The 21,441-nt window shown below is 62.4% G+C and overlaps 2 protein-coding genes across 2 annotated transcripts; one reads left to right on the top strand and one right to left on the bottom strand.

Annotated features, from left to right (window-relative positions):
- Positions 1-36: 36 nt before the first annotated feature.
- On the top strand, positions 37-5,211 carry GTPBP3 (GTP binding protein 3, mitochondrial). Its single transcript, XM_054396063.1, has 10 exons — positions 37-275; positions 2,316-2,465; positions 2,705-2,958; positions 3,190-3,276; positions 3,363-3,565; positions 3,829-3,901; positions 4,004-4,147; positions 4,284-4,449; positions 4,572-4,850; positions 4,960-5,211. Exons 1-10 carry the CDS (start codon positions 37-39, stop codon positions 5,189-5,191), a joined length of 1,827 nt encoding a protein of 608 aa, XP_054252038.1. The 3' UTR covers positions 5,192-5,211.
- Positions 5,212-6,187: 976 nt separating this feature from the next.
- On the bottom strand, positions 6,188-9,173 carry PLVAP (plasmalemma vesicle associated protein). The gene is made up of 6 exons (XM_054396062.1): positions 8,796-9,173; positions 8,342-8,432; positions 7,451-8,040; positions 7,090-7,195; positions 6,884-6,962; positions 6,188-6,395 (listed from the first exon to the last, which is right to left on the bottom strand). The coding sequence occupies exons 1-6, from the start codon at positions 9,171-9,173 to the stop codon at positions 6,188-6,190; spliced, it is 1,452 nt and encodes a 483-aa protein (XP_054252037.1).
- Positions 9,174-21,441: the final 12,268 nt, after the last annotated feature.

The raw sequence follows: 21,441 nt of genomic DNA, 5'->3' as shown, positions 1-21,441 counted from the left end.
GGGGCTCCGCGGGGATCCGGTGGCGGGGATCGGTACATGGGGGCCACAGCGGCTCCGGGCTCGGTGCCGATGCCGGTGCCACCGGGACGGAGAGAGGGAGGGAGGGAGGAAGGGAGGGACAAAGGCGGCAGAGGGAGCGAGCAGCTCCCGGCCCCTTTAATTGTCTGGTTGGGCGCCGCCGGCTCCCCAGCGCCCGTCGCACCGGCCACGCGTGTCCGGCCGCGCCCCGTGGGGGGGTTCTGCGGGGAAACAGAGCGGGGGGGAAACAATAACCAGTATCACCCACGGCCACCCCCCGTCCCCGGGGCTGCCCGGCATCATTCCTCCTCATCATCACTCCCGACCAGCCCCACGGGACCACCCCACATCCCCACTATCCGCCCCCCCCCCCCCCCCGGCATGGCAGTGGAGCTGTCCCATATCCCCCCCCGGGCTGCCCCATGGCCCCAGTAAAGCCCCCCACCCCCCCCATCATCACCCCTGCCTCCCGGGGGTGTCCCACATCCCCAGCATTTCCCCACTCTCGGGAGCGTCCCACATCCTCATCATCCTCATTATCCTCATGGCCCCAGCATCCTCCTTTCCCTCCTCCCCGGGGCTACCCCCACGTCCTAGCATCCTCGACCTCCCCTGTGTTCCCCAAGCTGGCCCCTGCATCCTCGTCCCCCTCCTCTTTGCTGCCTGCCCCCCACATCTGCCTTCTAGACACCATCCTGCCCTCCCCAGGGTTGCCCCACATCCCCAGCATCTCACCCCCTAACTCGGGACAGCCTCACACCCCCAGCATCTTCCCCATCCCACCCTGGGTTACCCCCTCCACCTTCACCCCCCCTCTATCCTGCCCATACTCCAGAGACTGACCCCCTAGACCCCCACTTCCTCCTTGGGGCTGCCCCACATCCCCCCTAAACCTCCCTGGTGCCCTCTCCCACCCCAGCCCGGTGCCAGTCCTAAGGCTCAGGCTGCTCCCTGGAGCTCCCAGAGCAGCAGGGGGGATCCTGGTAACCCGAGCAGGGCCACACTGCTGCCTCTCTCCTTGCCTGACCTTTTGGGGAGTCCTCCTCTTCCCTCCCTGCCTCCCAAAAAGACTCCAGCCCTGCTCACTCAGAGGGGGACCCCCACCCAAATCCCCCCACAGGGCTGCAGGCTCATGGTGTGCAGCACAGCCCAGACAGAGTCTATTTCAGGGGCGGGAGGGATCCCTTGTGCCAGGTCCTGCTTCCCCCGCTCCCCCAGCTTTACACACACCCGCAGCTATTTTGGGGCAGGGGCTGGGTGCCAGCACTGATGAAGGGTGAGACGAGGAGCTGTCCCCTCCTCTGGCAGCTGGAGCAAGGGGGGGCACACACACAGGCTGGCACATTTCCCAGGCCAGGCTTGGCCACTCTCCCAGTCTTGGCTGGGCATACAGTGCACCCCACACCCACGCAGGGGGTCCAGCAGAACCTGAACCACCCCTCACAACCCTCCTGGGACCCCCCAGCTGCTGGCTGGGGAGGGGAAGTCTGAGTCCCTCCGCAGTGGGGGAAAGGAAGGGGCACAAGGAAAGCTTCTGCACCCCAGGGTGCGGAGGGGGTGACCTGGACTCTGGCCTGGAACCCTGAAGGGCTGTGGGTATGGAGTGAGTGCACCTGAGGACCCCAAAAGCCCCCATGGGGATACTACCCACCCCAGCCCCAAAACTGGAGCTTCTCCTCACTAGGTCTCCTCCTCGGGCTGCTCAGCATACAGAGCATGGAGGGAGTCGAGGGTCTAGGGGATTTAGCACAGGGAGCAAATGTTGGGGGCTCCAGCATCCCTGCCTGCATCCTAGAGGTGCTTGCATCCTAGGGATTCCTGCATCCCGGCCACGCCGCTTGCTCGTCCCTCCCCGCTCCAGTGCCTTTGTCTCCATGGTCATCAAGTGCTGTCCCACATCCCCCATCTCCGGACACGGACTCACCCCCTCACCCCCACAAGTTTCGGGTCCTGCAGCGCTAGTTATTTTTAGGGTGCAGCCGAGGCGGGGGTCTGAGGTTTCCAGCTGCACCAGGAAGGGGGGCACGCTGCACCCCAACACGCTGCAACGGAGCAAGGGTGGGGGGCGAGTAGAGCCTCTCGGGAACGGACAGGGGGCTACAGCCTAGCAGTACTGCCTGCCTGGGGAAGACAAGCAGGGACCCCCCTCTGGGGGTGGGAAACAGAAAGGAATAGACAGTGCCAAACCCACCGTCGCCGGGCGGAAGCGAACGGCTCGGAGCGTCAGCGGAGTGGGGTCATGGCTGCTTCTAACCAATCAGAGATGAGCGCTGGACATAAAGCCCGCCCTCCCGTAGGAGCGAGCCAATAGACGTGCGCGGGTGGGCGGGTCTAGGCGCCTGCGCTGAAGCACCGCAGCACGAGGGTGGCCCCAAGGCTGATGGCGCTGAGCGGGGCCCTGAGCGCGGCTTGGCCGAGGTGCGGGCACCCAGGGAGGGGGCTCCTGAGCCAGGGGGGATGGGGAGGGGTGCAGGGGGTGCACCCCAGCATCTTGGGGGGCGTAGGGAGAGGTCTGCATCCCAGGGCCCAGTGGGAGCCTGCTTAAGGTGTGGGCTGCACACAGAGGGGTCCCGGGGGTGATTTGGGGGCGGGTCTGTGTGCATCCCTGTGCCCTCTCTGCCCTGTCTGGGGGCATGTGTGGAGCGGTTGCCTCCTCCATAACCTAACCCCTGCACCTCTTCTCTAGGCTGCTGCCCCGCTGCAGGTGGGCACAACACCTGAGCTCCGCGGCCTGGGGGGATACCATTTTCGCCCTCTCCTCGGGGCATGGCCGCTGCGGGGTTGCCGTCATCCGTGCCAGCGGGCCGGGCAGCCGTGGGGCACTGCAGAGCCTCACCGGGCACCTCGAACTGCCCCCACCCCGCGTCCTGGCCCTGCGGCGCATCCGGGACCCCACCACCGCCGAGACTCTCGACCGCGGACTCGTCGTCTGGTTTAGAGGTGAGGTTGGCATCAGGTTTTCATGCCCGGTCAGGAATCGTGGTGCACGGTGGATCTCTTGGTGTTCACTGTGGGTCTTAGTGCTTGGTGAGAGACCTTGGTTCCCAGTGTTGGGGGGCTCTTGGTGCCCAGTAAGGGGTCTCAATGTCTGCTGGATGTCCTGGTCCCCAGAGGGCATCTTGTTGCAAGCCCTGCCCTGGTGCCCATCCAAGCCCTACCCCAACCCCGCAGGTCCTCAGAGTTTCACCGGGGAGGACTGTGCCGAGCTGCACGTGCACGGGGGACCGGCGGTGGTGAGCGGAGTGCTGCGGGCGCTGGGTGAGCCTCCTCCCGTCCCTCAGATCCTACCCCTCGGGGTGGGTGCCCCTAGGCTGGGTCTGGGGGGCTCACCCCGGGGCTGGCAGGGCGCTTGCCCGGGCTCCGTCCCGCCGAGCCCGGGGAGTTCACTCGCCGAGCCTTCCGCCGGGGCAAGCTGGACCTGACCGCAGCCGAGGGCCTGGGTGACCTGATCCGGGCAGAGACGGAGGCGCAGCGGCGGCAGGCGCTGAGGCAGATGGAGGGGGAGCTGGGTCAGCTCTACCAGCACTGGAGCGAGACCCTTACCCAGGTGAGGTGGCAAGATTTGGATCTGGCCGCTTGGGTCCCCCTGCTGGCACCTGGTGGCTTTTGGCCAGGAGTCATGGAATGGGTTGGGGAGGAAGGGAGCTTGAAGATCAACCAGCTCCAACCCCCTGCCATGGGCAGGGACACCTCCCACCAGCCCAGGTTGCTTAAGGCACCACCAGCCTGGCCTTGAGCACCTCCAGGGAGAGGGCAGCCACAGCCTGTTCCAGTCTGGATTGTCCCTGCTGACCCTCCCCCTGTTCCCAGGCTCTTGCCCACCTTGAAGCCTACATCGACTTCAGTGAGGATGACAACGTGGAGGAAGAGATCTTGTCCCAAGGTGGTGAGGGCTGGTGGGGTGGCCAAATGGGGGGGGGGTGTCGTGGGACACTGTGTCCTTGCTGTGCCCCTACCCCTAACACTGCCACATCTCTGCCCACAGTGGCTGCCACCGTGCAGGCCGTGGAGAAGGAGATTGGTGCCCACCTGCAGGATGGGCGCCGTGGGGAGCTGCTGCGGGGAGGGGTCCATGCCGTCATTGCCGGCCCCCCCAACGTGGGCAAGAGCAGCTTGCTCAACCTGCTGTGTGAGTGGGGTTTTGGGGGGGGGGTCCTGGACAGGAGTCCCCTTTGCTGAGGATGGCAGCCACCAATGCCAAGAGCGCAGTGGGGGGGTCCCTGGCATCATCCCCTGAGCCCTGTGTGGTGTCCCCCCCTCCACAGGCCAGCGCCCGGCAGCCATTGTGTCACCAGTGGCAGGGACCACGCGGGACGTAGTGGAGGTGGCCCTGGACATTGGGGGGTACCCCCTGGTGCTGAGTGACACAGCTGGGCTCCGCCATGCCACCGACCCTGTGGAGCAGGAGGGGGTCAGCCGTGCACGGGACCGGTGAGACTGGGGCTGGGGGTGGCAGGCCGGGGGGGTACCCCCCTGCTACAGACTCTGGGGTAGCTGCCAGGTGGCAGGATATGGCCCCTTGCCCTACCCTGCCACCCCCTCTGCCTCTCCAGCCTGCAGCAAGCAGACCTGGTGCTGGCTGTGCTGGATGCCACTGCAGTGCCCAGTGAGCCAATGGGCCTGGGGGATGCCCTGGGGTCCTTTTTGCCCCCCACTGCCCCTCCCTGCATCTTGGTGCTCAATAAATCTGACCTACTGCGGGGGGCTGAGGGAGCCCTGCGTGCCACTTGTGCCCAAGGGGACTCGATGCCCCCCACCACCCTCCTCTCCTGCAAGACAGGCGAGGGGCTTGACCACCTCCTGGAGCTGCTGGCACAGCAGCTGGCACAGCTGTGAGTACAGGGGGAGCACTGGGGGACACACCAACCACCCCTCCTGGCTTTGGTTGGGGTGTACTCCAGGCTGGTTTTAAACACAACCCCCCCCCACCTACCCTTCAAGGTGTGGAGACCCCCTGGCAGGCTCACCCAGCCTGACGCAGAGCCGGCACAGCCTTCACCTGGGCAACTGTGCCACAGCCCTGGCACGGTACCACCAGGAGTGCCAGCATGATCTGGGGCTGGCAGCTGAGCAGCTGCGGTTGGCACGGCGGCACCTGGGCCGGATCACCGGGCACGTGGGTGCTGAGGAGGTCCTGGACATCATCTTCAGGGACTTCTGCATTGGCAAGTGAGGGGCACAACGAGGAGGTGCTGCCCTGCTTGTGGTGCCACCAGCATCAAGGACCTTGGGCAAGAGGGTGGTTGGCTGGGTGCTGGCATTAAACCATGGTGCCTTCTGCTGGCTCTGGTGTCCCCCTCCCTGGTTCCCAGTGCTGGGACACAGTTTTCCTGGCTGGGGACAGCACAGCCTGAGCCCCAGACATGGGAAAAAAAAAAAAAAAAACCCACTGGGAGAGGTTTCCTGGCCAGGAGGACAAACAAGGAGCTGTAACCACGGGAAGGGAAAAGCCACCTCAGGCTTCCCCACTCCCTGGGGCATCCCCACCCTGAGCTGTGACACAGGGGCTGTGGAGTTCAGCATCCTAATGGATCCATCTGGGCACTCCCAGCCTGGAGAGCTGTGGGCTCCCCCTCCCCCCCCCTCTCTTCCACCCACCTGGCACCTTTGGGCAGCTCTGGGCTCTGCAGCCCTTCTACTCTCCCCCTCCCCAGCTGGGGCTCCCAGGCTTTGGAAGCTCCTGGTGTCTTCCCAGATTATTTATAGTGGAGATCCTCTGGTGCTGAGCAGGTCTCCCCCAGCCCCAATGCAGTGGGGACAGCAGGGCCCCTCTTTGTCACCCCAGCACCAGGGGCTGCCAAGGGCTAGGAAGGGACAAGGGGGACCCAAACCCATCCTTGGGAAGCAGAGGGTGGTGGTGCCTGTACCCCATGGGGGATTGTGGCACTGGGGACCCAGAGGGGACTTGTGGGGTTCCAAAGAGTACCTAGGGATGCAGGATGGGGATGGAAAGGGCCATGAGGACAGGAGGGACCTGAATAGGACCTGGGGGTGTGGGATGCGGAGGGAGGGGATTGTGGGACCCCTAATAAAATCTGGGGCTGTGAGATGGACGGGACTGTGGCGACCCAAATAAGATCTAGGGGTGCAGGAGGGGGATGGAGGTGACCATGGGGACCCAAACAGGACCTGGGGGGTGCAGGACGGGGACTGGGACACGCTGGGAACGCTACGTGCCAGCAGCGAGGTGCTGGCGGTGGGAGATGGCGTGCGGGGAGCCCGGCGGGCAGGAAGAGCTGCTCCGGCCAGGAAGCAGCGGGAAGCGAGGCTGTAAATCAGCGAGCGGCAGGCGGTGATTAATCGCCGCCTCCTGCGCCCACCGCGGCGCCCTGGCCCCGCGCCTTGGCGCGTCCGAGGGGTCCCGTGGCAGGATGGAGCTGCCAGGACTTCGGCGGCCAAGGGCTTCCCACTCTCTCGGCCCTCACGCATGGGAAGCCAGGACGGGATGTTCCCAGCCCCGGCTGTGTCCTCCCGTGGATGTCACACTCGTGGCGAGTCACGGCGGTGCTCAGTTGTATTCACAGCTGCCAACCGTGCGGGTGCATGCGGGGGGGGGGGGGAAGAGGTGAGGAGGAGGACAGGGAGGGAGACCTCCCCCCCCAGCTCCAGCCATGCTGCTGGTGCCCATCCTAGGGTGGAGGGAGGATGAGGGTGGTGCCAGCTGCTCGCTGCCGGTTAGAGTTTGCCGTCCGTGCTGCTGCAAGCACCTCCTGGGCTCTTCCTTGGGTGCCTCACTGCCGTTCTCCGTGCACTGTTCGGCTCTTAGCCACTGGGGAGAAGGCAGAGTCAGACCCTTGGCCCCTGTGCTAGCCCCCCTACTCCTCCCTCAGCCCGCTGGCTCCCTGCACTGTGTCCCACCCCTCACCTGGGGTTCCTCAGGGTGGATGTGTACTGCTCCATGATCTTCTGCACCGAGCGCTGGATCTCCTCTGCGTTGATTTTCCCTGGTGGGGCAGAGCAGTGGGGGCTGAGCCAGGCTGAGTGCTGGTGGGGTGGGGGTGGTGGGGTGCGGGTGGTGACCCCCAGCAAGCTCCTCTCCACCCAAGCACTCACCCATGTTCCCGAAGATGCCCTGGTTCCTCAGGGCATCCGTGTAGGAGCTGGTGCTGGCAAAGGGTCCTGGCCGCCCCACGCTGCCTGGCACCCGTGAGCCTGTGATGTCGAAGAAGACATCCATCTGTGGGGGAGAGCAAGTGATGGTGCTCAGAACTCCTGCCCTGCTGAGCACAGCACCTCTGGGTGAAGGGGACCCTAGGGTGGTGGTGCTGCAGCAGCAACCTGTCTCTGCCCGAAGGGTACCCACAGCAAAAGCAGCCACAAAGAGGAGTTGGCAAAAGCTCCGGTGCAGGTGGAGGATGCCCAGCCTGGTGTTCTGCCAGCACACCCATGGAGTGTGCCCAGGGACCTCCCTGTGTCCTGCTAGCTCCCTCACCTTGGACCCCAAGCAGATGTTGAGCTGCTCCTTGAAGTACCCAGCCTGTGCTGCCGCCTTGCCCTTCTCCTCCAGCTCCTTGCCGAGCCTCTCCTTCTCCGCCGTCAGCTGCTTCTTCTCCTCTTGGCCGCCCTTGACTTGCTTCTCAAGGTCCTGCAGCCTCTTCAGCAGCTCCTGCTTCTCCCTAGAGCAGTTGACACGGCACTGGAGCACGTACATGTCACACACACTCTTCCCCACGTACTTGGTCTCCCGTTCCTGCTGCCAGAGGAAGAGTCCTTCTGTCCTCTGTGCCAGCCAAGTGACCTGGTCGTGGGCAGCTTTGCAGCTGTAGGAGCTGAGCATGTCCTTGATGCGCTGGAAGGTGTAGCTCACATCAGACCTCAGGGAGCCACACTCATGCTTCAGCAGATCCATCTGGGTTTCTGCAGACTTGTAGTCGGTCCTGGCGGTGAGAAGGTCCTGCTGGCACTTCTCCAGCTCCTGGGTGGCTTTGCTCAGCGTGGCACCACCTTTGCGGGTGTTTTCCTCCAGCTCCTTCATGGTCAGGCTGGTCTGGTCCAGCTGGCTCCTCGCTAGAGCCTTTTCAACTGCAGGGAGAGGAGGAACATGGGGTTGAGGTGCATGATTTCCCTCCCCCATGACTCCTACCCAGCCTGGAATTGTTTGGGTTGGAAAAGCTCTTTAAGGTCATCAAGTCCAACCAGCCACCCAACACCACCACGGCCTGAAGTGAACACCTCCAGGTGGGTGATAACTCCACCACCTTCCTGAGCAGCCTCGGGGTGACACCCCAGCCTGGCCTGGGGAGGGGCAGACCCCCTGCACAGCTGAGGATGGATCCCTGAGGTGTCCCCAGGGGGCTGGGAAACAGCAGGGGGAGGCTCTTACTGTTGCAGCTGGCATTGATGAGGCTGATGGTCATGTGGCACTCATCCAGCTTTGTCTTCTGGAAGTAGATGATCCTCATCATCTCCTGCAGCTGAGTTGGAAGGAGGAGAAAGAGGAATGGAGGGGGTCAGAGCATCTCACAAGGACCCCTCCCACCATTACCTTGCTCCCCATGGGTGATGGAGAGGGCAGGGACAATGAGGAGGGCTGTGAGATTGGAACCCCCCTCAAGCAGTGCCTGCATCGGGGATGCTGGGCATGAGACCCTCCCCTGGGGCTGGGGCACACTGGCATCACCAGCAGGCTCTACCCTCCCTCCCCTGCCTTCTCATCCATCCCTGCTGACACTCGTGGGGCTGAAGCAAGAACCTGGTCACTGGTGGGTCACCAGCACCCCGGGGTGGGGGTGTTGGGGTGGGGGCTTTTCCTTGCCTCCTCAAGAAGCACAGCTCACCTTGGGGATGGGGTTGGTACCCTGGGTGCTGTTGCATTTATCCAAGTCTCTCTGGACCTTCTGGAGGAGGACCTGCAGGCCTTGCTTGTCCTTGAGGGTGGCGTTGAGGGTGCGAGTGAGGTTGAGGTTCCTGGCACTGAGGGTGATGATTTTGCTGTAGCTGTTCTGGACCTGCTCCTCCATGGTCCTCAGGTGTGTGTCGGTGCCAGCCTGTGCGTTGCCATACACCATGAAGAGCACCAAGCCCAGGATGATGAGGAACTGGATGAGGGAGGTGAAGAGGAAGATGTACTTGATGTAAAAGCCACAGTCCCTCTTGGGCATCACCTCTTTGGCTTCCAACCCAAACTTGGCCATGGCGTAGCTGCTCTTCTCCATCCCAGCCAGGCTCTGAGCACTCTGCCCACCCGCGGCAGCTCCTTTCAAGGGGCTTGTGGTGGGGTGGGGCTGGCTCCCAGCACTGTGTTTATATTGCTCCAGTTAATATTTCCTTCTGCTGGGCTCCTTCCTGCTGCTCCGGATGCCTCCCACCGCCGGGTTATCACCAGGCAGCTTCTGTTGGCAGCAGGACCTATTGTTCCCCTCTGGGAAGGGATTGGGATCATGCTCTCCCCCCCTTCCCTCTACTAGGGCCTGGTGCTACCCCCCTGGGATCAATTTTCACCTCAAAATATCCCCTGGCAGAGCAGGCACTGGGGGTGCCCAAGGAATGAGTCTCCAGGGTGAGCTGTGGTCCCAGGTTTCACCAGCTGGGTGATGGAGGAGGAGGAGGAGGAGGATCCCACCACTGGCACCAGGCAGCCCCAGGTTGGTCTTGGTGCCATGTCCTCGTGGTGGGATGGTGACATGTGAGTCACCACAGGAGCCAGCTGCTTGCCAGGTTGGTGGCACACAGGGACTGATGCTCCACATCTGCTCTCCTGCACCTTCTGGGCAGGGGAAGGACATGGGCAGGCCCTGGCTTGCAGGCAGGGTGGCAGTGGGCTGAGGGTGATGCCACGGGATGAAGCCACCAGTGGGAAGCTGCAGCTGACACCCTGCAGAGCCACTGTCCTGCTGCGGGCCTTGAGAGGCTCCTCCTGGTCTCTTTCCCTTGCTGAGGACATCCCTGGTGGGCTGCTGCTGGTGGAAAGGAGCAAGGGGCAAGCCCAGAGCCCTTGGTGCCTGTGGGCAGGGTCCCCAGACTGATGAGGAAGCCCTGGGTGAGCACATGGAGTGTGGGTGGCCCTGGCACCCTGCAAGGACAGCCACCCTTGCCAGTGTCGCTGCCAGTGGGGCTCACCCCAGCTGGACATGGATAGTGGTGGGTTTGCAGCCATCACCCCCATCCCGCTCCAGATCTGGGGTCCCCTGGGCTAAGGGGGGAGCCTGGGGGTGAGGAATGACCTGGGGACAAACTGGGGCATGGAGGGGAGGACAGTGCAGGGAAAAGGAATCCTAGGGGCTGCAGGGATTGGAGTGGGGAGGGGGAGGCAATGCTGCTCATCAGACCCTCACCAGCAGTGAGCACAGAGGGAGTGTCTGGGCTGCAGGACCAACACCCCCAGACCATATTTAAAGCCCACCCGTGGCCATTGCCACCCTGTCCCCATCCCGTGAGAGCCCTGGGTTGTGGTGGAGGTTCTGCCTTGTGCCCAGGAGCTTTCCCCTCTCGCCCAGCTCTGCAGGATGCCCAGCCCGGGATGGAAAGAGGCTGGCTGGAGCTGAGGGGTGCGGGGGGGGGAGACACCAGGAGTGTGACCCCGAGCCGCTGGCTGCTTCCTGCCTGCTGGCTGCGCCGCGGTCCTGGGGGACCGGGAAGTGTCTGCGATGGTCGGGATGGTGTCGGTCCCAAATCCATTCTCAGCTACTGGCGTTTCCTTCCTGAGCTGCAAATAACGGTGAGTCACCCCCCCTCGCCCCGCCCCCCCTCCCCCCCCCAGCCCCACCATGGGGACGCTGCCGGGGCTCTGCCAGAACCCCCTCTCCCCTCCCCATCCCAGGACCCCAGGGTGTTGGTGCCTTCACCAGCTGGATGATCCCAGCAGCAGCCCAACCCCCAGGGCTGCCTGAATCTTCCTGGGGACACTAATGGGGTGTCCAGCCCCTCGCCCTCACCCACCCAGCCCCTCTCTCTATCCCATTTTCCAGTTAACCTCCTGGCTCTGATTAATCCATCCCATGCCAAGGGCTCTTGTGTTGAGGTCAAACCATGGGAATAGCTTTTTCCCAGTCTTCACCCTGGCCTCAGCTGCTGTAGATTTGGGGTCCTCACTTTGGGACCACCAAGTTGGAATGGAGGGGTGGGAATGGGGCTGGTGTTCACCCCCACCCCCCCCCCCTCCCCCCAAGGTGGCATCCACATCCTGAGGAGCTCCAAGATGAGAACCATTGCCCAGGGGGTCACCTCCCAGAGACACTTCCACCTGGCAAGCCTCCTGCCAGCACCTTCCCCAGCCCCCCCTGAGCCTGGATGGGGGGCAGAGAGGGGCATGGGGGGGGGGTGCAGGCAGGACGGGGCCGGATGCCTGCCCTCTGCACAGGATACAGTGGTGGCCACGGCAGGAAAATCCACAACTTTCCTGGAAACCTTTCTTCAAAGAGGAGCAAAGAGGCTGGGAAGCGACAGCAAAACAGCAGCAGCTGCTGAGCCCTGTCTGTGCCCCCACCCCAAGCCCAAACCTCGGCCCCACATCCCTGATTGGGCTCCCCCACGGAGGTTTGTGGGGTCCCCGGCGGAGGCAGGTCCTGCCCTGGCAGCCAATGGGCACAGCGGTGGCAGAGCACAGTTAGGGTCCTGGAAGGGACTGGGATGCCTGAGCAGGGCTGGGGGGTTGGGGGAATGTCTGGGATCAGGGTTGGGGCACGGCTGGGTTTGGGGGTAGCAAGAGGATGGGCAGACTGGTGGCACATGGTGACAGCTTTTATTATGCCTGCCCAGTCTTGCCAGCTCCTAGGAGCACGTCGGGAATGTGGTGATAGACTCTAGAGCAGTCGGTGAGCAAACCAAGCCCTGGAATGGGCTGAAACTGCCCCAAAAGCTGAGCCAGTGAGCCCTCCACTCCTGCTGCACTGGTGGCACTGGGACACGCGGTGGCATCGGGATGCGTGACGGGATGGTGACAAGCAGCAGGGTCGGGACATGCGGTGGGGTCGGGAGGCAGGGTGGGATCCGGTGGGATGAAGCCGCACGGTGCCCACCGGCATCGTCCATCCGGTGAGACTCCAGCGAGGCTGAGCCGCTGCTGGGTCCCAGTGCTAAGGGGCGCTGTGGGACTGGGAATGCTGGGGCTCAGCTGCATGAGGGGGGGCCCAGCCTCCCGCACGGAGCGGGTCTGGGGGCTGCGGGGCTTCAGCTCTTCCTGCAAAAGAGGGGAGGGCAAAGAGTGAGGCCCCCCCCAGGTCCTGCTCTCTTGGGGACAGCAGTGCTGATGGCACTGGGTGCCTGTGAGCACCCAGCTGGCTGCACCAGGGAAGCCTCCTCCCCCGATCAATGCCTGGGGGGTGTCGTATCCCCCCCCCCCCCCCAATCCAACCACGCAGCACCCATAGAAAGTACCGGGACGGGGGGCACCTGCGCCCAGCTGCTCGGCCCCTCGACCGGCGCCGCATCGCCTCCACCTTGGCCGCGTAGTCTCGTCTGGAGGGGCAATGGAGCCGTGCCAGGGGGGTCCCTGCCACCAGCATGGGGGACAGAGGGTCCCCAGGGGGAGGGATGGATGGGATAGAGTGACAGAGGGGCTGGGACCAGGCTGGGTGTGGGGCTGGGCTGGGTTGAGGTGGGGTTCTCAGCCCATGGTGGGTGACAAGGACCTTAGAGGGTGCTCAGCCCATGGGTGACAAGGACCTTACAGGGTGGCCTCGAGGTCTCTCTGTCTGGCCTGGCACTGGTCCCCTCGTGCCCTCAGCACTCGCTGCTGCTCCACTGCCATCTCCAGCTGCTGCTGTAGCCTCTGTGTCCGCTCCTCGCCCCGAGCCAGCTCCTCTGAGGGACAAAGGGGGACAGTGGGGTCACCCACCCCCCCTGCTGGGTGGGTGCTGCAGCCCTTGGGTGTGCTCCTGGAGACAGAACTCACCTTGCAAAGCCACCTTGCCACGAGCCAGCTCAACCCTCTCCCGCCGCAGGGCCAGCAGCTCGTCCCCCAGTGCCGTCACGTTGGCCTCCAGCCTGGCCTGGGCACAGGGGACACGGTGGGGTGGGACCAGGTGTGAGCAGTGTCCTCTCATCTCTTCCATCTGCTGCTGGAGCTCTGCCCCTCCTCAGCCCTGCCCAAGTCCCTAAGCTGTCCTCATGCTTCTGGTGACTTTAGGTTCTGTCATGTTTCTGGAAGGGGTCAGGACGTGGCTTGGGGGTGCTCAAAAGGGGTGTGGCACTTGGGGGCACAGTTCAGTGGCCATGGTGGTGTTGGGTTGAGGGTTGGACTGGATGAGCTCAGAGGTCTTTTCCATGATGCTGTGAAAATCCCTTCCCTCCTGGAAGGGCCTGGGCTTGGTGAGGACACTGACACAAAGAGATGGCACAGGAGCCCCAAGCCACCTCATGGGTGCCACCATGGGTGCCTGGAAGGAGACAAGGCTCCCTCCAACCATGTCCCCAAGAGGCTGCAGAGCCCAGCCCCGCTCCCAGCGCCAGCCCTGGGAAGCTGGAGAACTTTTCCAGCCTCTCCAGGCCATTGTTTGGCCGGATGAGCCCAGAGGGGCGGTGGGACCCAGCTCTTCCTCCAGGCTGCGGCTGTGGCGCGGGGGCCAGGCCCTTTCCCAGCTGGGGCCACAGCTAAAAATACTTGGGAAGGGAGAAAATGGCAGCTCCAGCCCAGCTCCAGCCCCCGTGCTGCCCTGGGGTGGGATAATTACATGGATGAGGTGCAGCTTGGGCACAGGCAAGCGGGCACAGCAGGAATGGGAATGTGCCAAGGGACGGGGAGCAGCCAGAGCTCCCTCCTTGGAGTGTCCTATGCAGGAAGGTTGCCATGAACCCTGGGGTGCTGCCAGTCCCCCCATCACAGAGCTCTTTTCCTGTTCCCAGCTCATCTTCCTGTTTGCTCTCCAGGGGTTGCCCAACGTCAGTGCTGGAGGCTTTCCATGGCCCTGGCTGGAATTCCCCCAGGAATGAAGCATCATGTGGTGGAGGATCCATCCATGGAGACATTCGAGGTCAAACTTGATATGGCCCTGAGCAGCCTGCTCTAGCTGGGGATGTCCTTGCTGACTGCAGGGGGGTTGGACAGGATGAGCTCCCAGATTCCCTTCCAACCTGATGCACTCTTGGATTCCAGGAATCTCCAGCTCTGGAAGCTCAGGGTATCTCCAGGGATGGGGATGAGGGCATCCCAGGAGACTGGTGTCAGCTTGGCCAAGGGGATGCTGAGCTCCCCTGGAAAGTCCTCACAGATCCACAGAGTGGGAGGGGACCCTCCAAGCTCCTCTTGTCCAAGCCCCCTGCAGCCAGCAGGGACAGCTCCAACTGGAGCAGGCTACCCAAGGCCACATCAAATCTCCACCCCAGCATCACATCGAGGGTGGCCAAGGAATCCACCTCCCCCATCCCCACCAGCACCTACCGCCCGTTCCTGGCAGGATCCCAGGCTGCCGTTGACCTTCTTGCTGTCGCCGTGGGCCCGGGCAAGCTCCCTCCGCAGGGCATCCTCCAGCCGCGCCGCCGCCGCCGCCGCCCGCTGCAGCCGGGCTCGTTCCCGTTCCAGCTCCTCCAGGCGGCTCCCCAATTCCCGGCTTTCGTTGGCCGCCCGTTCCCTGCATCCCCGCAACTTCCCCACGGCCTCCGCACGCCAAACCATCACGGCCACGGCCACCGTCACCGCCGCCACCAGCACCAGCAGCGCCGCGCACAGCCCCAGCACCTTCAGAGTGGCTTTGGGCACCGCGGGGTCCATGCTGGGAAGGTGGGGAGGGGACGCAGACTGCCTGGGTGGTGGCTGTCCGGGATGTGGCGATGTCCCCAGGGCAGGTCACTCCCTGGGTCGCTGTAATTACCACTTGTGGCCTCTGCTCACCGCTTCAGGCTGCGGCTTCTGGCAGGGCACAGCCCAGAATAGATTCTGTTTGTGCTGGAGGTTGGTGGCTGCTCTGCTCCTGTGCCCAGCCGCGGGTCACAGCTGCAGGGACACAGCAGTCGGGGGGCTGAGGGGTGGTGGAGATGCTGAGGTTGCCGACAGGTCTGGTGAGGAGCAGCTGAGGGAGCTGGGGTGGCTCAGCCTGCAGAAGAGGAGGCTGAGAGGAGACCTCATTGCTCTCTACAGCTCCCTGGCTGGAGCCAGGTGGGATTGGGCTCTTCTCCCTAGGATCAGGTGACAGAAGGAGAGGAAATGGCCTCAGGTTGAACCAGGAGAAGTTTAGGTTGGGCATGATGAACAATTTCATTGCTGCAGGAGTGGTCAGGAGTTGGAAGAGGCTGCCCAGGGAGGTGGTGGAGTCCCCATCCCTGGAGGGGTCCAAGGAACGAGTAGAAGTGGCACCTAGGGCCATGGTTTGGGGGCCATGGTGGGGGTTGGGTTGCTGGTTGGACTGGGTGATCTTGGAAGGCTTTTCCAAACCCAAACCATTCTCTGACTCTTCCCCAAGGTGGGGTTCTGGCAGCATCCCTTTGCCCCTCCTGTGCAGCAGGGTCAGGGGTCCAGGTCCCCAGGAGCTGCTGGAGCAACAACACTGAATTGTCACAAAGGTTCTCATGGAGGTTGGTTAAAATGACCAAAGAATCAGCCCAGGCCAGGCTGCAGCTGGGGGACTTTTGGGTGTAGCTCCTGGTGCCACCCTCCCTGCCACTGCTACTGTGCCAGGGAGCCAAGCTCTGGCAAAGATCCCTGGCATGGAGCACCCCAAGCCTAGGGATGCTCTGGTTGTATCCTGACCCTCAGCACCTCCTCTCTCCACCTACTCCAGAAATAGCTGCTCCACTTTCAAGATTGGATTGATTTTTTCCCCTGCTGCTTCATGTGCTAGAAAATACCAAGAAAAGGAAAAAGAACAAAAAAAAGCCCTGAAATGAAAAAAACACCCCAAATATTTACCAAATTTGCAGCTTCTGAGCCAGATTTCAGCTTCTGGAGAGGTGCAAGGCGCTGGCAGGGTGCTGAGCTGGTGGCATCCAGCCCCTGGAGATGTTGTTGTTATTATTTATTGGCTGAAGCCTACAGAGGAACAGATCCCAAAGAGTTCAAAAATAGCCCAGAAAAGGGGAACAGAGATGTTTTTATTATTATTATTGATTTTATTATTCTTATTTTCCAGCCCCAGCTGCTTTTGAACAACAAGAAAACGGAGATGCAGCTCCTAAAAAAAAAGAAGAAGAAAGAAAGAAAATAAAAATATCTCAAAAGCAACTGGGAGAGGAATGTGTTTGGATGAGGGCAGCTCCAGCGCCATCCCAGCAGCATCTTGACTCCAGCTCGGTGCTTCCAGCAGCTCTCATTCCCTTTTCCCACTGTTTTCCCCTCCAATCCCAGCTTCCAGCAGCCCCTTTCCCCTGATACCCTCCCAGTGTTCCCTCTCTGAGAAGGCTTTTGGGGAGGGGTCTATCACCTCCAGCTCGTCCCCGTGTTTGAGGGTTGGTTGTTTTCCTGCTCCTCCCGCAGGTTATTCCCGGAGGGAATGCCGGGAGTGGAGCAGCTCCTCTTGGCCAGACGGCCTGGAATTCAGCAGCTGCATCCAGTTTGGCCCCACCAGCGCGGCACAGACGGGGAGCTGGCACCTCCCGTGGCCCCCCCGTGGCTGGATGCCCAGGGATGCTCCGGTTTGGGGTCCCTAGGGGCTCTCCAGAAGCCCAGGGATGCTGCAGATGCTTGGGAATGGTCTGGATGACCTGGAGATGCTCCAGTTTGGAGTCCCCAGGGATGTTGCTGTTTGGGAATCCCCAGGGGTGCTCTGGTTTGGGGTCTTCTGGGATACTCTGGATGCCCAGGAATGCTCTGGATGATTTAGATTTGTAGGGAAACTCCAGTTTGGTCCCGTCCTCTGGATTCCTGGGAATGGTCCTGTTTGAGGTCCCTGGGGATGCTGCATTTTGGGGTGCCCAGAGATGCTCTGGAAGCTCAGGAATGCTCCAGATCCCTCGGGATATCCCAGTTTGGGGTTCCTGGGCATGCTGCTCTTCGAGGTCCCCAGGGATACTCTGGTTTGGGGTCCCCAGGGATGCTCCAGATCCCTGGAGGTGTTCTGATTTGGGATGTCCAAGGAAGCTCTGGAAGCTCAGGAATGTTCTGGATTCCTGGGAATGCCTCAGTTTGAGGCTGCTGGGGCTGCTGTTGTTTGGGATCCCCAGGCATGTTGTGGTTTGGGGTCCCTGAGGATGCTCCAACTTAGGATAAGGGGCAAAGGAGACCCCTCTGCACCACTCCCTGGAGCTGCAGCTCCGGCAGGATGCGGCCCCTTGAAGCAGCAGTGCTGGGTGTGGTGCAAAGGAGCGAAGCCAGCGAGGAGGGAGCACATTTGGGGGTTGCTGGGGGGGCTCTGCCTAGCACAGGGGCTCAGCTCCCGCTGTGGCAGTGATGTTCTGCACCCCACACCTCCATGGCTTGTCCCTGGGGAGGTGATGGAGCACCCCTTGGGGTTGGGGAGCTCAGCACCTTGGCTTTTCCCTTTCCCCTTTGCCTGGGGCTGTTCCCTCCCAGCCTCTGCCGTGGGTTTCTCTCCTGTTTGGGGTTGGCTTTTGGGCTGCTTTGCTTTTCTGATTTTAATTTCAGCCCTGTCATTACATTTTCCATTATTTAACAAGAAAAGAAAAGGCAAAAGCAGCAGCAGCAGCTTCCCAGGGCACTTTCCAGCTCCCAACTACTGCTGCTGCTCCAGAGCAGCTTTTGTTCCAGGCCAGCACTGGGAACGTGCTGGTGGGGAGCAGCCAGTGACCCCCCCACCCCCCTTTTCCTGGCTCCCTCCTCACTGTGGGGCCAGCTGAGATTTTAAGGGATGCATCCTGAAGTGGGGATGATGTTGGGAGGGTGCTGAGCAGGTTATGTCCTTAACTGGGATGGGAACTGCTGGCTCCCAGGTTCCTTTCTCTCTTCCCTGCTGCTGGATGGGGTGTGGGGCAGGGGGGAACAAGAAGCAGTTGAACTGCCACCTCCCTCCCCCCCAACCTTTCTCAGCACTGTGGGGCACAGAATTTGGTCCTCATTGTGCCCCCTCGCCTGCATCCCATGGTCCTGCCATCCAGGAGGAATCTCAGGATGCTTCCAGCCCTGTCTCTGCCTCCCAGACACCTCCAGAGCAGGATGGGTGCACCAGAGCTGGGTAAAAGTGGGGAGCAGGGCAGTGTGGCACCCACACGTCACCCATGACTGGCACCCACTTCACCCCATCACCTGCCCAAAGCTGGGGGGGGATCCTCCCTCCATCCCCAACCTCCCTCCCTGCCTGGTGTGGAGCTGAGCCTGGAGCCTCCCTGCTGCCCAAGGGCTGAGAAGGCTTCAAAAAAGAACAATTTTGACCTCCAAAACTGCTGTAGTGCAGAAACACTTCGGTTTCTCCACCCCAGACGTGATGTGAGGGCTCCTTGGGGTCCCCCCCCCCCAAGGTACCCCTTTGCAGAGCTCCTGTGGGACACTCAGGGCTGCTTCCTGGTGGCTTCTGCTTGACGAGTAGCAGAATTCCAGACAAATCCCATCCAAACTGGCAGCCTGGGATGCTCAGCCCAGGGCTGGACCATGGAGCTCAGCACTGCCTGGAAGCTGGGAGGGGCTAGGGGAGGTTTATTTTGGTACCTGATGATGCTCCACAGCACATGGCGGGGGGGGGGTGTGTGTGGAGTGGGTCTGGGTCTGGCCCCAGCTAACACAGAGAGAATTTGGGGCCACGAGTGGGACCAAGAGGGTCCTTGTCCCCAAGGCTGGAGGGTGCAGGACCCTCAGGATGAGGTTTGTGAGTTCAGTGCCTGCCTGGAGGGTCCCACACCTTGCAGGGGAAGGATTTTGGCGGCAGCCCCCAGCCCAGCCCCTGACCCTGGGATAATTTCCAGCCCTCGGGAATGTGGGGCTGGGCTGGACACCCAGCATGGACCTCCCACATCCCTGGCACATCCCTGTGTGTGCCCTGAGCTCCTTTCCCTGTCCCTGGGTTCCGGGGGGTGGGGGGGGAGTGGGGGTGGGAGCCTTTGGCCACCCCCTGGGCTCTGCCCTGCACCCATCTCTCCCAGAGCCTCGATGCCCAGAGCACCCCTGGCATGCTGCTGGGGCCCTGGCTGGTGCTGGGATGGGATCTGGAGCAGGGCAGGGGCTGCAGACTGGGGGGGTTCCAGCTGGCTGCTTTTTGTCCTTTTCAGCCCCATTTTTCTTGCTGATGCCATAAATAGCAGCAGAGCTGCTTCCATCTGCCCTCCCCACACAGCTGCCTCTGACCAAGCCAACCAGATGGTGGAAAACAGCCCTGCCCCCTGGCATTTCCCCTGGCATCGTGGCATCTGATGTCCTGGCACCCTGACTCCCTGAACTCCCTCACAGCTTGGCACTACCACCAGCTATGCCCACAAGTGACCATCCACCAGCTTTGCCCCCACGGTGGGGGATGTGGCTCCCAGTGGGGCAGCACCCAGGCAGGCAGCATCCAGGGATAAACAGCACCCAGGGACAAGAACCCATGGGCTGGCAGCACCCAGGGACAAGCAACACCCAGGGACAAGAACCCATGGGCTGGCAGCACCCAGGGACAAGCAACACCCAGGGACAAGAACCCATGGGCTGGCAGCACCCAGGCCCAGGTGGCAGCCAGGATATTTTTTTTTTGGGAGGGTGGCATCCCCATGATGGGGTCCCAGCATTTGGGGTGCCTCATGCTGTGGCATCAGCCACTTGAGATGCCAGCATCTGGCCGGGGTGGGTTCCCATCCAGGCAGGGTGGGAATTGGAGCTGGGATTTGGCCACTGGTTCGGCAAACACCTTCCTGCCTCCACTCCTCCCCCCTCCCCGCGCCGCCGGGGGCTCCGTGTCCCCTTTGATCTCTGGAGCAGCCACATCCAGCGGGAGGGTGACAAAAATGCTGTGGTGTGGCCAGCCCGGGGTTGTAAAAGGGAAATTGTTGTGTCGGGAGCAAGGAGGGGGTGGTGGTGGTGGTGGATTTGGCCTCACAAACCCATGGTGTTCCATTACAGCATCCACTGGGAGCTGTGGGTGGGAGGGGGCACGGGGCGGGGGGGCGCACACACGCGCCTGTGGAACCACCCCAGAGCCATGAGCCAAAGGGGACAGACAGACAGCAGATGGACAGAGGGATACACTGCTCATCACCCCAGCTGGGAACACCCAGTGGGTGCTGCTTGGGGTGGGGGGGTGGGGAAAAAGGATGGGGCTCCCCCCGCGCCCCTCCCCCCCATGGCTGCCACGTCCCCCGGCCGCAGGGAGCTGGCATGGATTCCCCCCCCACCATTGCCAACTGGTTGAACTGGCCCCAAGGCAAACAGAACAGGAGCAGCCAGGACGGTGCTACCGTGCAGGGAGGGGGAGGAACTGGGATTTGGGGAGAGGGAGGACACACACAGAGATCTGGGGACCCCCCTCCCCAAATCCCCCCAGGAGAAGCCCAGCAGCCAGGGGGGTGTGGACACAACTATATTTTGGTAATAAATAATGTACAGATCCCTGGGCACTGCTGCCAGGGGGCACCTCCTACCACCACAACTCCCCCCCAGCCCAAGTGCACCCCAGGACTTGGCGGGGGGTGTCCCTGCACTTGGGGAAGGGGGGCGGAAAATGAATTTTTGGTGGTGGTTTGGGGGTTTTTGATTGGGATAAAGGGCAAGATGCTCCCCGAGGGTGGAACAGGGCTGGTGGCAGCAGAGTGGTGCAGGGTCAGGCTCAGAGCTGAGCTTGGGTGCAGGTAGTGGAGGCTGAGCCTGGCATCCCAGGTGCCCTGCATTCTGCCAAGCTCCTGTGCCCATCTGGAGAGCTGGCATCATGGCAGGAGAGCTGGTACAACAGTCAAGAGGGCTGGTACCATGAGTGGAGAGCTGGTGTCATGACCAGAGAACTGACACTGGCCAGAGAGCTGGCAGCATGGCAGAGAAGCTGGTACCATTGCTGGAGAGCTGGCACCACACCATTCCAGGGCAGAGCACACAGGAGGCTTTTTTCCCCAAAAAGATGCCCTACTGGGCAGCGATGCAGTGGACACTGCCAGCTCCTGCCACCCTCAGCCCTCACCAGCCCTGGCACGGGCACACAGGAGTTCCACCATTGGGCTTGGGGCAAAGTGCCTGGCAGGGGACCCCTCCCCATCCCAGCCCCTTCCTCTATTCTCTTCCACCCCCTCTTTTATTCTATTTTATTTAAATAACCCCCGTGGGGCCACGACTCTGCTGTTGGCACCACTGGCACCACCAGCAGTACCACCACCACTGACACCACCAGCAGTACCACCACCACTGGCACCACCAGCACCGTGGTCCCCAGGGGCTGAGCACCAAAAGCTGCCCCACACAGGGCTGGGGGCAAGGGCAGGGACAGCACCTGGGTGAGGGGAGAACGGGCAAGGCTGGTGGGGGCTGCCTGCTGTCACCCCCCTGCCTACACCCCAGCAGTCCCTGCCCCCCCTGTCCCCGCGGCAGGAGGGTGCCACCCCACGCGTGTCTCCTCCTTGGCAATTAATAATGAGTAAAAGCGACGGGGAAGAGGAGGGCAGAGCTGAGCCAGGGAGGGGGCACGGGGGTGGGGCGCACCGCGGTGC

The sequence above is a fragment of the Indicator indicator genome, chromosome 36, assembly GCF_027791375.1.
Source record: "Indicator indicator isolate 239-I01 chromosome 36, UM_Iind_1.1, whole genome shotgun sequence".
NCBI lineage: Eukaryota > Metazoa > Chordata > Aves > Piciformes > Indicatoridae > Indicator > Indicator indicator.
This window is presented reverse-complemented; position numbering and strand designations above follow the sequence as displayed.

Excerpts from the sequence above, each read along its gene's own strand:
- GTPBP3 (XM_054396063.1), top strand. The coding sequence starts at position 37 with ATGGGGGCCACAGCGGCTCCGGGCTCGGTGCCGATGCCGGTGCCACCG. Across the intron at positions 2,959-3,189 it reads ACTCGTCGTCTGGTTTAGAG|GTCCTCAGAGTTTCACCGGG; the intron begins GTGAGGTTGGCA and ends CCAACCCCGCAG. Across the intron at positions 4,148-4,283 it reads CAGCTTGCTCAACCTGCTGT|GCCAGCGCCCGGCAGCCATT; the intron begins GTGAGTGGGGTT and ends CCCCCTCCACAG.
- PLVAP (XM_054396062.1), bottom strand. The coding sequence starts at position 9,173 with ATGGAGAAGAGCAGCTACGCCATGGCCAAGTTTGGGTTGGAAGCCAAA. Across the intron at positions 8,433-8,795 it reads GTACCAACCCCATCCCCAAG|CTGCAGGAGATGATGAGGAT; the intron begins GTGAGCTGTGCT and ends CTTCCAACTCAG. Across the intron at positions 8,041-8,341 it reads CATCAATGCCAGCTGCAACA|TTGAAAAGGCTCTAGCGAGG; the intron begins GTAAGAGCCTCC and ends CTCTCCCTGCAG.